The sequence below is a fragment of the Microcebus murinus genome, chromosome 14, assembly GCF_040939455.1.
Source record: "Microcebus murinus isolate Inina chromosome 14, M.murinus_Inina_mat1.0, whole genome shotgun sequence".
In the NCBI taxonomy this organism is placed as follows: Eukaryota; Metazoa; Chordata; class Mammalia; order Primates; family Cheirogaleidae; genus Microcebus; species Microcebus murinus.
The window spans coordinates 66,934,703-66,950,749 of record NC_134117.1 but is presented as its reverse complement, the minus strand read 5'-3'; the positions used below and the strand labels follow the sequence as shown (position 1 = coordinate 66,950,749).

At 50.9% G+C, this 16,047-nt stretch overlaps 1 protein-coding gene across 1 annotated transcript in view; it reads left to right on the top strand.

The window, feature by feature from the left end:
* Positions 1–16,047, top strand: part of GRID1 (glutamate ionotropic receptor delta type subunit 1) — a 673,637-nt gene that overhangs the window by 444,679 nt on the left and 212,911 nt on the right. The window contains exon 6 of the mRNA XM_012788001.2: positions 4,279–4,449. Within this exon, the coding sequence (XP_012643455.1) occupies positions 4,279–4,449 (171 nt within the window). The remainder of the gene's footprint in view (positions 1–4,278; positions 4,450–16,047) is intronic.

Genomic DNA, 16,047 nt, shown 5'->3' with positions numbered 1-16,047 from the left:
GTCGTCCAGTGTCTGAAAACTGTTGTTTCATATATTTTGTTTGTTTTTAGTTATTTAAGGTGATAGGTAAATTCAGCCCCTATTAATCCATTGTGGTCAGCATTTACACTCTTAATCATCATGCTACATGTCCTTCTGAATTTATATTCTCAGATCCTTACACTTAGGTCTACACAGTTGGTTCTCATTCAGATGGAAGGACTTTGCTATGTCAAACACAGGGCTGAAAACTTCAGAACCGTGTACTTCAGGGTTCTGGGCTGTGCAATTTTATTTTCAAATCATCCTTGGAAATTTTGTGGGTAATTTTTCAGCATTTAAAGTTGTATATGCAATTAAAATTATAATTTTCTGTCAGTTCCTTGGGGATAAAAAAGCATGAGGTGTTAATGTGAAACATAAGGTCTCATTTTCCTAGTGGTAGGGATAGTGGTGCACAAATAGAAACAGATTTAAATATTCCCCTGAGATAAACAAATAGGTATTACAAACAAAATAATTAAAGTGGTTTGTAACAAGCAAGCAAATGAGTCCTGTGAAGGATCAGCCGCTATTATATTTATTTTTCTGTTTGAATATCTGCCTGGGGATTAAGCTGCAGATTAAAGGGCCCAACTGGCTTTTAAAAATTTAACAACAGAATGAAAAGCATTGGCTTTGTGTTATGGGGATAGTAACTTAGGTCAAGTTTTAATATTAAAATTTTTGAGGTTCATTTTGTGTGTGTGTGTGTGTGTGTGTGTGTGTGTAATTCTGAAGAGCTCCCTCCTTCCTCCCCTTTTTCCTTTTCTCCCTTCCTCTCTTCTTTCCCCCTCGCTCTTTCCTCCTTCCCTTCCCTTCTTCCTTCATCAACTTTAGATTACTGATGCAATGGTTCAGAGGAAGAAAATAAACTTTATTACTTCTCCAGAGATGGAATACTGCTGGTATCACACAGATATTTGATAGATCTAGGTCTTTCTAAGAAATAAAAGGAAATGACTAATAATGTGATTGCATAGCCCTATATAAGTTTAGAAATCTATATAAATGTTTAATAATATTTTCCCCTGATACCAGAAATTTTTACTGAAGTCTTACAGATCAGACAAAACTTCTTTGTGCTTGAGTTTTGCATGAGCTTTGCCAAAATGTATATTTAGATAAAAGATATCCTTACCACTTTAATTGCCATTTTGAAAATTTTTCCTCATTATAAAAATTTATCCTCTTTGCTACTCACCCCAGCTTGGAGTCAGACCTCTGCAGCAATTTTCTGTTTTCAATAAAATATTTCTAAGAAGCTTAAAAGGTACAGAGATATAAGAAAGCACCCACATGTCCACCAGTCAAATTTTGCTATATTTGAGATCTCATATTTTAAGAAATTGACCATTTTAGATACAATGGAAATCTGCTCTGCACTCGATTACAAGTCCCATAGATTCAGTATCAGTCCAATTGTTTTTGGCTACGGTAACAGAAAGATCTGAATCAAATTTCCTTGAATGATCTCAGAATGTATCATTTCGTTTTATAGAATGCTCAGAGGTAGGTCATGACATTTCAGGGCAGGATGGTTCAGAGTCCAGACAGCATCCTCAGGAGCCCTGTTTTTGCAGTGTGATAGCCCTGTCCCTGGGCGAATCTGCCCATGACCTGAGACTCCAGAGGCAGAAAGTGCTGTCTCTTCCAGGTCTTCTTAGGAATGAGCAGACCTTCTCAGACTCCAACACGGAGAAGCTCCTGACATATCAACAACCAGAAATGGCACATACTTAATTCACCGATTGAAAGCAAAATTGTCCCTTTTGCAGAGGACACACAGGAAGAGAACGAGATCTGATTGCCCCTGTTTAGGGGGAACATGTGTCTTCAGCCACAGTCTTGTTGTACTGGAACCACAGACAATGAACTTCTCTCATCTGCATCCTGTGCTCGGGCAGGGCTTTGGCCACCAGGGCAGCCGAGAGCGGTGCCAAGCTTGCACCTCCAGGCTCAGCTGTCCCCTCTGCCCCCTCCCAAAGCCCACCTGTGTTCTGGGCCCTTCCATCTGCTGGTCCTGAGCTGTGGACATTTTCCAACTGCCCCACTTTGGCTTGTCTGTTGGTTCTGATACAAGATCATCTTCCTTTGAACAGACTTTTGTCTGAAATACAAAGTTTAGTAATTGAAGCCCAAATTCAATATGTAATAGTGCTTTAATTCTTTTGCAATCCTTGTAATTCAGTATATTGGGGAACAATTGATCGTTCTAAAAGGACACAATCCTTAAGTTTTACTTTCTCCCAGATGTACCACGTGGTTTCAACTGACCAGGCTTCTCACAGTCAGCTTCTTAATAAGACAGTTCTGACATGCTTTGGTTACCATCATATCCTTAAAAATGTTACTTTCTGGTTTAAATGATTTTGAAACCACTGTTCGCTAATTTCTAACCTCGTTAATTCCCTTTGTACCATCACAGTGTCTCAAAGCTGGACAGTGTCATCTGGAAAAAGAAGGATTTAAGATCTATTTTAAGACATAGTCATTCTCAGTTAAAAATATGATCTTGCAACCAACCACTGGTCCAATCACTTCTTAGAGGCAGTCCATGAACCAGAGCGTTTTTTGACCGACTGTCCTTCTCTCCCCACTGAAACCCTTCGTTTAGATAAACAGCCCCCAACTTATAACAGGTTGACTTTTAATTTTTTCACAGTACGATAGTGCTAAAGCCAATAGGGATTCAATTGGTAGAAACCATACCATGAGTACCTATGAAACCACTCTGTTTTTCACTTTAAGTACATTATTTAATAAATTACATGAGATATTCAACACTTCATTGTAAACTCGGCTTTGTGTTAGGTGATTTTGCCCAACCGCAGCGAACGTCAGTGTTTTGAGCATGCTTAAGGCAGGCGGGTTGAGCTGTGACGGTAGGCAGTGGTAGGTAGGTTGGATCAGGTGTATCAAATGGTATTTGCAACTTAGGACGGGTCTGCCAGGACATAACCCCGTGGTAAGCGGGGGAGCATTTGCGGGCACCAGTTTCCATCTTTCCGTGGCTCCTGTGCGCCTCCCGGTGGAGCCTGGCGCTCTCCTCTGCCCTCGCTTCCTCCTCTTGGACTCTCCAGGTCACAGCCAGAGCTTTTCAAAAATGTAAAGCGGAGGCGGCTGGTTCGTGCCCAGCTCCTTTCAAGGGCTCTACTTCTCCCTGGGTGTGGGCTCGTTAGCTGGGGTACGGACCCCGTCCCCACGTCTGGCGCTGAGTCTGGCTCTAGTCCCACTCGGAGCGCCCCTCCCGCGCCCCTCCCAGGCCCCGCTGGGCCAGCCAGCGCCCTGCGCCTCCCGGCTGGGGAGGCCTGTGGCACCGCACACCGCCTGCTGCTGCCCAGACAGGGTGCCACCCCCCTTCCAGCGCCACCAGCTCCTCAGCCGCACCCCCACACCGGCACTCCCCGACCAGTCATCCTCCGGCTTCAGTGCGCGTCTGAGCCCTATGGAAGCCTCGGCCTGCGGCCCCTTTGCTGTCTCTGTGCTTGGCGGCGCCCATTTTCCGTGGCAGGATGGCAGCGGCGGCAGCGTCTACCTGGCGGCACTCCTAGGGGTGTCGCGGGCACTGAATAGGTGGGCCGGTGTGTGCGGAGAGCCTGGCGCGTGTCTGCCACGGGAAGCGCGGGGTCGCCCGCGCCCCGGACTCGGCACCTTCCATCCCGTGATGCCCGCGAGGTTTGCAGGGTGGGGTCAGGCTGACGTGTCCCCCGTGTCCCCAGTGCTTAGTGCGGAGCCAGCCTCGGAGAGCGGGCAAGATTTTGTGGAGCGAAGGAGTGGAGGGATGTATTTTCAAAATTTGTATACAAATGTTTTAATAAAATATTATGTAATTATGAAAGAGTTCAGGGAAGCTCGTTGCATTTTTATCAGCTATTTCAGAGAAAGGCAGCTTCCCTGTCTCAGCCAGGCGGGGGGCTCCCAAAGGGAAAGGCGGCCTTGGTGTCTGGCCGCTGCCTGCCATGCCACTGACAGCCGTGCCACCTAAGAGCCTGACACCGTGGAACCGGTGTGCCGTGGCTTATCCTTAGCCGTCTTTCTCTGGCCTTCAGGGAGAATGTTGACTAATCCTGTTTGTACCGTGAGGATAGCAAGTATTATTTGTAAATAAGCAACTAATGAACTGTGTGGCCTGGGCCCAATCTTTAACCTCTCAGGCATTGGATCCCGAGGCCATGGGTCTCTAGACGTTTCCTCACAGGCCTTTTGCAGAGGCGGTTCTGGAGTTGATGGTAAGCCTGGGTCTGGTTGTTTTTCTAGGAAATCAGCGACCCGGAGATCCTGGACCTGGTCCACAGTGCCCTTGGCAGGATGACCGTGGTCCGGCAAATCTTCCCGTCTGCAAAGGACAATCAGAAATGCATGAGGAACAACCACCGCATCTCCTCCCTGCTCTGCGACCCCCAGGAAGGCTACCTCCAGATGCTGCAGGTCAGTGCGCTGGCTCGCTCCGCGCAGGCGTCCCACCACGCCCTCGGCCTGCCGCGGGAGACACGGGGCGCCATTGCCCACCGGCTTTAATTACCTAACTCTGTCATTTGCTGAAATTGAAACCGGTCGCCTGGGCAGTGTCTCCAGCGGCATTAGCAGGCAATTATGCCTGTTGCCGGCAGACAGGGACTATTGGCTCACTGGGTGCCTCTGGTATTTAAAATTTACATCCTTAGGGGGTAAAGAGATGCCTGTCTCCGAGGCCCTTGTGCTGACTGCTTTGTGGGGATGGAGTCATACTTCAGGAAGTCATCATTTTGAACCTCTTTTAAAAGGCTCTTCCTAACACAGACATGGCTCTTGCAAAACAAGTGGGGACTGGTCTGCACATCTGCTGAGTGCTGAGGCTTCGGTCACCCAGGACACTGCTGGATTCCCAGCTGGGCAGGGAGGGACAAGAGAGCAAGACCATGACCTGCCCACCTGCCCTGTTCTTTCCAGGGCCAGAGATACCCAGTGTCTGTGGTCAGTCCTTCGCCCCCTTCCCCAGCACGAGTGCAATCTGTATCAGCTTGCCCTGGGGACTTCGGGTAGGATGGAGAGCGACGTGCCTGTTGTGGGCGGTGGTTTTTCTCTGGATGTTTGGGAGCAATGAGGAAGAGTGTGGCCAGTGCTTCTCCATGAGGATTGTCGTGCATAAGAAAATTTTCGCTGATGCTCGGTGGGAGCCACAGGACGAAGGAAATTTCTCCCACTTAGATTTGTGGGAATTACCCAGAAGCTTGTGCCTGGGATGTACTTGCCAGTCAGCATTTGAAACTGGTCGCAGCTACTTTACCCAGCCAAGAGGGAGGAGTAGAAACCAGGGTTTGAGGACAGAGACAGCTGTATCTGCCACATGAGTGTCAGCCCCACCCCAGAACATTTGAGTATCACCATATCGGGGCCCACACGTTTTGGGGAGGGGATTATTGGAATCTTGAGCAGGCTGTGGACATGTGTAATATGGCAAAGTATTGAATCTACTCTGTAGTCTTAGATTTGAGGGGAAAAAAACAAAACATGCCTCAGTAGAAGGTAAACATGAAAAATATGTTCTTGGTTGACGGAGAGACACAGCAGACACTGATTTTAGCTGGAATATTCCCACTCTGCCAGTGCCCAATCCTCCAGGAGCCCATCAGAATGTCTGGAGAATTTCTGAAGTGCTGGAGGGTCAGCCAAGAGAGTGGACCTGAGGCCTCTGCAGGACCCGGCGACTTGAGTGCCCAGAGCACATGGGTCATGGGACAGGCCCTCAATGAAAGACTTTGTACTTTGTGATGCTGCTGGTCTGTTCTGCCCTCCTCCTCTGTGGGGTTTGGAAGCTGTAACGAGGGCCAGACAAGTCCCCTCCTTGGGCCTTTGTATCCATAGCTCCAACACTCTATGTGGACAGAGGTGGCATTAGACAGTGGCAGTGTGCACCCACCCTCACCCAGTGCAGGAGGAGAGGGGATCCCTTCACTACCTGAAAGGTCTCCCCAGCTTCTCCCCACCTCAAAGGGCTTTATCCCTCCCCAGATACACGCCATCTTGCCTTGTGTCCTGTGATTCATTCCTCCAGTTTTTGCTCCATCAAATTGCACTCAGTCCACTTGGAGCCCAAAGACGGGGCCGCTGTCTGCTGCACAGGGGTGCACAGCACAGGTGGGCCTCGGGGAGGGGAAGGTGTTTCTCCCCAAGGGCTATGATGCCTCCTTTTGCAGTGGGCTGTGAGGTGCAGATGGGCTCTGCGGTTGCATGTCAGACAGGTGGGATGCAAAGAATCTGTCCTCTGGAGGGGAGAAAGAGAGGGAGACAGAGGACACTGCTGCGGGGCCCAGCCAAGGGCTTACTCAGTGACACACGCCCAGGAGGGGGAGAAACAAAGGTGCAGCTCTCAGGTGTGCAGCTGGACATCATTGCATGAGACAACTGAGGCATCAGACCTAGGAGCCCTAGGGACACCCTGCCTCTCTCTTGCCGGCTGAGACCCGGGCACTATGTAAAGAGCAAAGTTTAAGAGCAACGCTAAGGGATCTTGTGGTGACAGCAGCGGCAGAACAAGAGCCAGATTGCCAGGGTTCAGATCCCAGAAACTCTAATTACTAACTAATTATTTCATCATTATTATTTATTTGTCATTCTGTGCCTCAGTTTTCTCCTCTGTAAATTGGTAATACTAGATTATTACCTAGATTATTACCTATTACCAGTAATAGGTAATGTTAGAATATTACCTACCCCCTCGAGTCATAATGAAAATAAAATGAGAGAACACATGGAAGGCATTCAGTACAGGACTGAGCTATTAGCAGTACAGGCTGAGTATCTCTAATCTGAAAATCTGAAACCCTGTGAAATCCAAAAGTTTTTGAGCACCGACATGATGCTCAAAGGAAATGCTCCTGCAAGTATTTTGGATTTGGGGTTTTTGGATTAGGCATGCTCAACCAGTATACTGCAAATATTCCAAAATCTGAAATAAAACCCCAAATCTGAGACACTTCTGGCCCCAAGCATTTCAGATAAGGGATATTCAACCAGTTACTATCATTACTGACAAGATGGCCAGGTTCCTTTGCATGGAAAGGCTGAGCATAGCCTCGTTTGTTTATTTATTTATTTGGTATGATATAGTTTCCCTTTCTTCTTGAGCATGCTTTTTAAAAGCATCACTGCTGGTGGGAGAGCAGGTCCCATTTGTCTAGTGCCTTATCACAGGCTTTGTGCACCACTTCCTGTCCACATCACTCCCGTGGGCACTTGATCATAGCTGCCGTGCTTGGGAGAAGAGAGGACATGTCATTTAGTCCCAGGTAGCTCTGCAGTTAAGATCCTGCTCGTTGAAGATCTCTAGTGCGGGCTTACGGGGTGGAACTGTTAAGGATGCAGGTTGTAACACAAGCTAACCACCCCCCATATATATAATATATATATAAATGAAATGCTTTATTAAAAGAATCTCTATCTCCATTTGTTGCATGTTGCATGTGCACCCTTGTGAGGCAGGGATGATGAGAGGGAAATGTGGATTTATTTACTCATCCTGCCCAGCGACCACTCGGGCAGCTTGTAGATCCATCTCATTTACAAGCCATTCCCTTCCAGTTTCCTCGGGAGCTATTACCACTTCTTTCTTCTTAATGACAGTGTGGAAGGCAAACTAATTTCTACTAGCCTCTAGCTGTGAGATTTATCGAGAAGGCTCTAACATGTTTAGAACAACTAACTCAAGGAAAAAAGAAACCATTTATGTCATGGATTATTAACTTCGTCTTGATGAAATTAATGAAAATCCTTTTGGAAATGGAGCTCTCTAGTCCATCTTTAGATTTTCTCCCCTGCACACAGGGTGATAGTTCTGATTTAGAAGTTTCTGGGAGGACCTTTAAGACCAGGGACTTTTTGGAAGATCATCCATCTCCTGGCTTCTTCTGCTGAGCTGGCCTCAGAAACTCAGTCTTCCTCTATTCGGCCTGTGGTTAGGGCTTTCTATGCTCTAGTGCCAACCAGGAGCTATTATAGCAAATCAATTTGGTTCCTATTTAGCAGATAGAAAGTCCCTTGGAAGAAAAATACCTAAATATGTGGCTTCTTAGTGGCTCCAAAAACATTGCATTTGCTGGCGTTCAGTACTGTTGTTTATTTTTCCCTACAAAGCACTGTCTTATTTGGGTTTTTCTCACTCTTGTTTTCTTGGCAAGTTAGTTTAGGGCTTGTCTGACTCAGCCAGTAATAAAAGTGATAACCAGTCCCTCAGAACCTGGAGACTTTGCTAAGGTTTCACGGACATCTTTGCTCAGAGGAGAATCTGCAGCGTACTCTGTCTTTGGAACTGCATTGCCTGGCGACTTCAGGGCTGCAGTTGAAGTAACAGACATATTATCACACTACCACCCCGTTTATATTCAAATGTGTTTCCAAAGGGTGACAGGCAAAATGATATAAAATGTGTTGTCTGGTCACTGTGGAGCCTGATCCCTGAATTAAGCTGTGAGGGCTAATGTGGCATTATTATAAAATGCTCCCTCAGGTTGGAATTTCTCTTCTTTGTGCATTTTAAAATTGTTGAATGGCTTGATGGAATCACTTCTCCCCCGAGCTCGATCTATTAAAGCATTTCAACACCCCTCCCCACAACATCCCTGTTTCTTTAGGGCTTTCATACTCTTCCCTGGCTACAAGTTTTTTATCAACCTGTCAGTGGAAGCATTTCCTTGAATTTCACGTCACTTTCAATGTTGTACTTAACCCTAAAGATTCAGACAGGAGCATTTAACCAGGAGAGCGGGGAAGCCTTTGTTGGAGACAGTCACACTGTCTGTGACAGTCACACTGTGTTCTCCTTGGGTGCAGCTGGTGCTGTCCTGATGGCAGGTGGCCATGTGTGCATTTGGTGTGGGTCATGGTGTGGACAGATGCCCCCCTCCACCCTCCACACCATTCACCCAGATTCATTGCTGAGCACAGCTCGCTGCGTCCCCTTTGCCCTCTGCCACCAGCTGCTCCCTCCTGAGGCCTGACCATGGTGCCCTGTCTCAGGACAGGTGGGTCGGCAGCAGTTTGGCAGAGAGTCCTCGCCTGGGGATGGATTCCTCAAGCTGTGACATCTGGGCGTCAGCTTGTTTGCCCAGCTGGACCCTCTGTCGCTGCTTGTCTGACGTTGCCGGCCAACCCGAGCCTGTCTGGGGGCTGGTCAGGGTCAGCTCCTGCTGCTTGCCCCTGTGGTGGCCCCTGGACAGTCAGTCCACTTGGCTTGATTAACGATGGAGGGAAGAGAAAACTGAGCTCTGTAGACGCCTGGAGGAAATGCAGCTTTTCCCGATGAAAACATTTCCCGCACTTCCAGCTTTGGTGTTGGGAGGATAATGGTCTGGTCTGACCTGGCCTGCGATTCATCTTCCTTTGCCTTCAAGGATGATTTTTTACCGTGGTAATGTGGATGCACAACAACTCCCCGGGCCCTAGAGCACAGCAGATCCAAGGCTGCAGCACCCTAATGTGTTTTGACTGGAGTCTCAGACTCGCCACGGAGAGGACTCGCGCTGAGCGCCAGGAAGGCGGGCAGCGGCTGCAAGGCAGGTGCGTCCTCCTGTCCTCCGGGCCCTCCCTTCCAGTGTGGAGGGGCAGAGATCGCAGCCTGCTGACAGCCAGGTGGTCTTGGGGGCTCTCGGCTCTCCTGAAGAGCTCAGCACATCTCACGAGGGGCTTATATTTTCTTCTCCTCTGATCCTAATCCTGCTCCAAGGACCCAGTTAGTGACCAGAGGACCTGGGCTTCAGGTGGGGCTGCCTCTGCCCCACCCTGTGCTTGCCCAGGTGGAATATCAGTGCCTTCCTGGTGTCAACAGGACAACAAATCCCTATTCACTCAAGACATCCACGATGGCCTGAATGTGTCCCTCTGAAATTCATATGTTGAAACCTAATCCGCAAGGTGATGGTCTTAGGGAGATGGGGCCTTTGGGAGGAGATTGGTCGTGAGGGTGGGGCCCGCATCAGTGGGGTTAATGCTGCCTTTCTAAGGGGCCGAAGAGACCAGAGTGTGTCTCCTTTCACCTCGTGGAAACACAGAGAGAAAGTGCCATCTTGAACCAAGGAGCGGGTACTCCCCGTTCACTGGGTCTGCAGGCCCGTGGAGCTTACTCCATAAACGTGAGAAGGAAGTTTGTGCTGTTCGTAAGCCAGCAGCCAGTGTGTAGTGTTTCGTCACAGTGGCCTGAGTGGACTAAGGCAGCCTGTGAGTCTCAGAGACGGCGTGGCGCGTGTGGGGGCTGGGCGGGGCATTCGGGTTGCAGCTGCACGAACAGCCTCTGATGTTCCACGCGCCCTCCTGCTGGGAACACTCAGTGGCCCCGGACACTGCTCCCTGGCCTGGGTGCTCCCTCATCCCTCCGTCTGCCGGCTTCCCTGTCCTCCCTCTGTGTTCTCCCTCGGGGTCTTGACTCCAAAGTAAATTCTTCTTATTTTCTCATGAAGATAAATTTAACCATCTTACCAGTGGCCTTTGCTCCTGCTGACACAAGGTATTTTCCTAAATAAAATATAGCTACTGATGTAATGTGCATTCTGGGGCTAACTTTTTTTTTTTAAAAAAAGCCCATTTTTCCAGTCCTGGTCCTCTGCCTGGGTTTCTCAAGAGCTGCAAGCCCCAGCAAGAGCTCATGGCTGGCTGAGTTCTCTCTTCTGCCTCCCAGAGATGCATCCTACCTTTCCCGCTACCTTTCTGAGGACCCACCTCCTACAGGGTAACTGACCTTGAAAATTCGTGCCTTGCCAGGATCCTCCCATCTCGGGAAATACATATCCTTGAGTTCTGAGGGAAGACGAGCAGTTCCACATGGACTATAGCTGCACAGAGCTGCCGTCTCTGTCCCCAGCGTGGCCTCCATCAGCCACCATGCCTCTTCTAAGAGGCATCATCTTGCAAACACCTTGACATCTCTTTGCCTTTGTGTTTCTAAGAACATGTTTAGAGCTATTCACTCAACTTCCACTAATTGCACAAATACTCATTTATGCACTTACTATGTGCCAGTGCTTACATTAGACATTTCACAAATATTCTCTCTTCATTCTCACAAACCCTTCAGAATAGGGAGTTTTAATTTCCATTGTGGAGCACATTCTGACTGGGGAGTTGGGCATGTGCAGAGGCCCAGAGGCCCGGGAGAGCAGGGGCAGAGTTCAGCGTGCTCAAGGCAAGGGGTGAGAGGTGAGAAGCGTTGGGAGGTGACTTGGAGAGGAGGGCAGCCAGAAAGGTGTAGCCCTTGGCGATGTGATATGTCAGGATGTGGGTTCCAGAAAGAAAGCTCTGTGCAGTGTGGCTTTAAAGGGAGGGCTTTTAAAGCCCTGGAGACAAGGGAAGCAGTGGTTACCATCTCCCTGGAGGTGATGAGGGTGCCTGAACCATGCTGCAGTGGTGGGAGGCGACCATTAGGTGAGGACATCAGGGAGGCTTCCCTGGAGCTGAAGCCTCTGAGCCGGCAGGGGATGGGTTCAGAAGGCAGAGTGCAGAGCACGTGCCCTCCATGGTGCTGGGCTGCAGCCGACCCCTGTTACAGCCACATCCTGCCTGCCTTGCCCACCCCTCCTGCACATCCGGGTGGTCTCACTGCAGGATCCGCTGTGCCAAAGCTGCGGTGCTGAGCCAGCCCCACAGTGCACGTGCCTGGCCTTTGACTGCAGTGGGCCGTGCCGCCTCCCTCTCAGGAAGCAGGGTCAGGGTAGTGTACAGCTTCACCTGACCCCACTCTGGGCCCTCCTGGATTGTTACTTTTTGGGAAACATCCTAGGGGCCAGAGAAGTGGCCTTTCCCTCAAAGGGTAGCCCTGCAACACCTCAAGGCAGGCAGCCCTGCAAGGCCAGGCTCAGGCCTCGGGGGCGGTGGCAGCTGTGGCTGTGCTTCTGTGGCCAGAGGTCCAGGACACATGCCCAGGTGCCCAGGTGAGCAGATTGCAAGTGGGTCTGGGGATTAATGCCTGATTCTTACTCAATCCTTTATCCACAAACTGCAAAAGCCAGACATGATCCCCCCTGCAAGCCCCTGGGAGGCGTCAGGACCACGGGGCCTTGGTGGGAGATGAATGATGTTGGCAGATACAAATTCCTTTTCCCAGTCGTCCCCATGTTCTGTGTGCCAGACCCCTGTTGGGCCCCAGCTACTGGGGACACCCAGGAAGAGCCCTCAGCTCCCTCACATTGAAGTCAGGAGCCAGCTTAGGTCCTTTATTTGTCCCTGATCCCTCCAAGAATGAAAATACACACCAAGAGCTCAGGACAGTCTTTGGCATATCAGGGACAGTCTTTGGCATACCATCTGCATTTTACAGGCGAGTAAATCAGAGCCGCCACACTGCACCTCTCTAGGGACCCAGGTCCTGTTGTGGCAGTGTGTACAGCTAGTGTTACAGCTCTTGACTGGGGAAAGAACCGAGCGGCACACGAAAACTCGGAGAACAACCTTTATTCCTCTGGCAGGCCCAGCACACCTAGTGTTACAGCTCTCTTCCTGTATTCTGATCTTCTGACCCTTCTGCCCCCTCCTTGTTCTCCTCCTGATTTTATACTCTTGGTAGGGCTTAAAAAGCGTCCAATCAACTACAAGCTTTAACATCCAATCAGCATCAAGCTTTAACATCCAATCAAAAACAGTGGAGATTCAAAGCGTGGCCGGAAACAGGCAGCGGCACTCGGGCCTGGGGGCATTCGGGCAGGCGTGACAGGGGTTGGCTCTCTGCCACGGGGCGGCCCCAGCAGCGTCCCTCCAACTGGCCACTCACAGCACTGGCCCACGGACGTGCGGAGCGACGGGGAGGCGGCAAGCGGCCACGTCCCGGTGCCTGACATTTTCCACATCAGTCCCATGGTATTTTATTGTTATCAGGATAAGTATAACGGTGTTGAATGGCTTGCTCAGCATCACTCAGCAAGTGAGTGTGGTGGAGATTTACTTCACCCATTCAGGAAACATTTAGTGAGTACTTGCTATACCCGTGCATGGCTGTAGACACCAGGGCCCAGCAGTGAGCAGAGGTGGCCCAGGTTGTGATGACTCCAAAGCTCTTGCTGATCCTACGAGGCCACCGCCTAAGCTGGACACGGTAGCATGAGGGTTGTGCTGTATGAGAATGAGTGAAAGAGGGACTTGGCCTAAATCTCGAGGGTGGCTAAACGGACCAGCCAGTCCCGCTTCCAGCTCCCTCCCACTCAGAGCAGCGCCCACAGCTCCTGGGAAAGCCAGGGGCCACTCTCCTGGTTCTGGCTCTTGTCTGCCCTGGGTTCCCCCCCTCCTCTGCCCTTGGTCTTGATCATTTGACCTCTCTTTTGCTTCTCAAATTTACCCTTGCCTGGAATGCTTTCTTGGTTCCTGTAACTTTGTGCTGTGCTATTCCTAGGCCCTGCACCTGCATGGGGATGAGCATTTAGATAGCAATAGTGTCTGCTCTGCTTCTCTTACCTTTGCTGATGAACTCAGTGTCATGCCTTACCTGAGATGTGAGGAGGGGGGCAAGGAGTCCTTCATCCCAGGCCCCCTCCCACACTGCCCCTGTAGCCTGTGGCTCCAGCTGGAGCTGTTGGCCCTGAGTGGTGGATGGTGAGTGAGTGTCTGTGCAGCTGGGAGCCTCTCTCCTTCCAGACCTCTCCTCCGGGCTCACAGGCCTGACACGATCAACCCTGGCCCTTGCACTATCAACCCTGGCCCTGGCATCTCCCCTGAGGAATGGCTTCTCTTAAGTTTAGCAGGATCTGGTGCATCTGCCTTTCTGCCAACTCCTCTTGGTCTTTTCCTCCAACGATCCCTTCTCTGGCCAACCGGACTGTGAGGGTAGGGCCTTCCCCACGAGTGCACGCCAGCTGGTCTGTTTGCACCGTGGTGTGGGGCAACTAAGCGAGGATGCTGAGGTTGAGGAGCAGATAGCAGATCCACAGATCAATACTGGAGTGTCAGCTTCTGCCCCAGGCGGGGGAGTATGGAGATACCATCTTACCAGGGGACCAGTGGATGGAAACAGCTCCCAGGGAGGATCAAGAAGACATTTTGAACAGGCTATAAATGAGAAGCAAACTGCCATTTGAACAAAGGAGGCCTCCCAAGTCAAAGTTGGAGGCAACGTATTTCTTTTTTCTGCTGTTTTCAATATTTTCTCTTTTTACAAAGCACAGTTATTACGTACTTTCTTAGAAGAAGAGCCATCCATTCGCCCATCACTCCATCCTGTGCCCGTGCATACATGCATCTGCCATGCGTTCACCCATCACACGTACATTAAGCACCAGCCATATGCCTGGTAGGAGCTGGATTCTGGAGGTAACACTTAAGGAGCTCAAAGTTTGCTGACGTAAGCACACTTGTGAGCTGACAGCATGCAGAATATCATGGAAGAGGGGCATGCAGGGTGCTGTGAGGGCAGGAGGAGGGCTCTTTTCCATCCGTGCCTGGAAAAGAGCATTACTCAGTCTTGTTCCTGTGACCGCAGTGCCCTCCCCCTGCAAGCAGACACGCTGTGGGAGGACTGAGGGCTTCCTTGGCCTTTCTGAGTCTCGTCCTGCTCTTTCCTCTCCGTCGCAGGCCTCTCTGCATTCATGTGTTTGCTGAGTACCTTAATTCATTGTGAACAGAAGTGCTGGAGGGAGAAAGGGAATCCTGCAGGTGCTGGCCGGGGCTGGGCGGAGGCGGTGCGTGGGCTCTGCGACTGCCAGTGTGCGTGGGTGGGGTGCCGGCGGACGCTCCCGGCTGGCTGAACGGCGTCGGCTCTCAGTGGGTGGCTGGGAGACCCATGAATGTCTTCATAAGAGACAGTTTCACATCATCAAGGACTCTCAGCTTCCAGTTGTCCTTTTCGGGGAAAAAAAAAAAAAAAGAATAAAAACCAAGCCAATTCTAAATGGCTTACTTTAGACATTTCTAGCAACATCTCCATCGCGGGTTTGTTTTCCAGAGGGCAGGGAGACGTGGCAAAGCAGTTTTGCAGTGGTGCGTGCTGCTGGGGCTGGGGAGCTGGCAGGAGCAGGGCACCGGTTGGCCTTGCTCATGAGGACATGCTCTTCCAGGCCTCAGGGGGCTGAGGACGCAGTCCTGTTGTGTCGCGGTGTTCTCTGCAGGACGGGACGAGTTCCGGGTGGTGGGAATCACCCTCCTCTCTGTCGTCAGGTAAGACAGCAGAGGGGCAGCCCGAGGCCCTGGGTCAGCTCATCCTGCTGCTGTTGCAACACCCGGCCACGCCCCACTGCTCTCACACTCCAACACGGGGAGGCACAGGCACTAGGCCCTCAGTGGTCCTAGCAGGCACACGGGACGATGTCAGCCAGAATAGTGTTCCTCAGCAATGGCCCGTGCACAGGGAGACCTACAGGGCAAACGGTCAGCTCTGGTTAAACATGACAGGGTGGGAATGACCCTTGAGGGCCAGCGTGGGTGGCCGGACAGGCGCGACACAGCAGATGTCCCAGACATCAGGTCCAGTTGCTGGGGAGCATTCCCACCACCCAAGTTCTTGTCTGGGGCTCTGCTTTTGGGGCACCCAGACTGAGACGTGTGGGCAAAGTGCGTGCAGAGAACAAGGCATGGAGAGTTGGGGTGTGAGGACGTTTTGGGGAGGTGGGTGGTGCGGCTGGGGGCAGAGGGGTTCTTCCTGCATCCCAAGGAGCCTGTTTGATCTTCCCAGGAGTCCTGTGAGGCCGGCATAGTTTCCTATTTTTATCTGGTGATTTTGTTTTTCTGAAATATTTTTAGCAGGCTACTTGCTGCTCAGGTGTTCCGAGCATGGTCCCCCTGACCCACTTTGACAGATGGTTGTTGGTGCAACAGTTACCAGCGGGGGCCACTCACCTGACCCAGGGTGGACATTCCTTCTCCCTCAGCCCTGCCCTCCTCCTCTGCTGTGTGCCCGTGCCCTGCAGAGGCCTGGGTGCCTCCTCCCTGCAGAGGGCTGTGGCTGGGTCCCCCAGGGGGCAGGTGGGGCCGCCCTGCTCCTCCAGACTGGGTCTGTAGTCACAGTCAGGAGGGTGAGCCGGCCTGTCCACCCGTGGATCCCGCAGCGGCCCGCACACTGCAGTCCCATTCTTCATACTA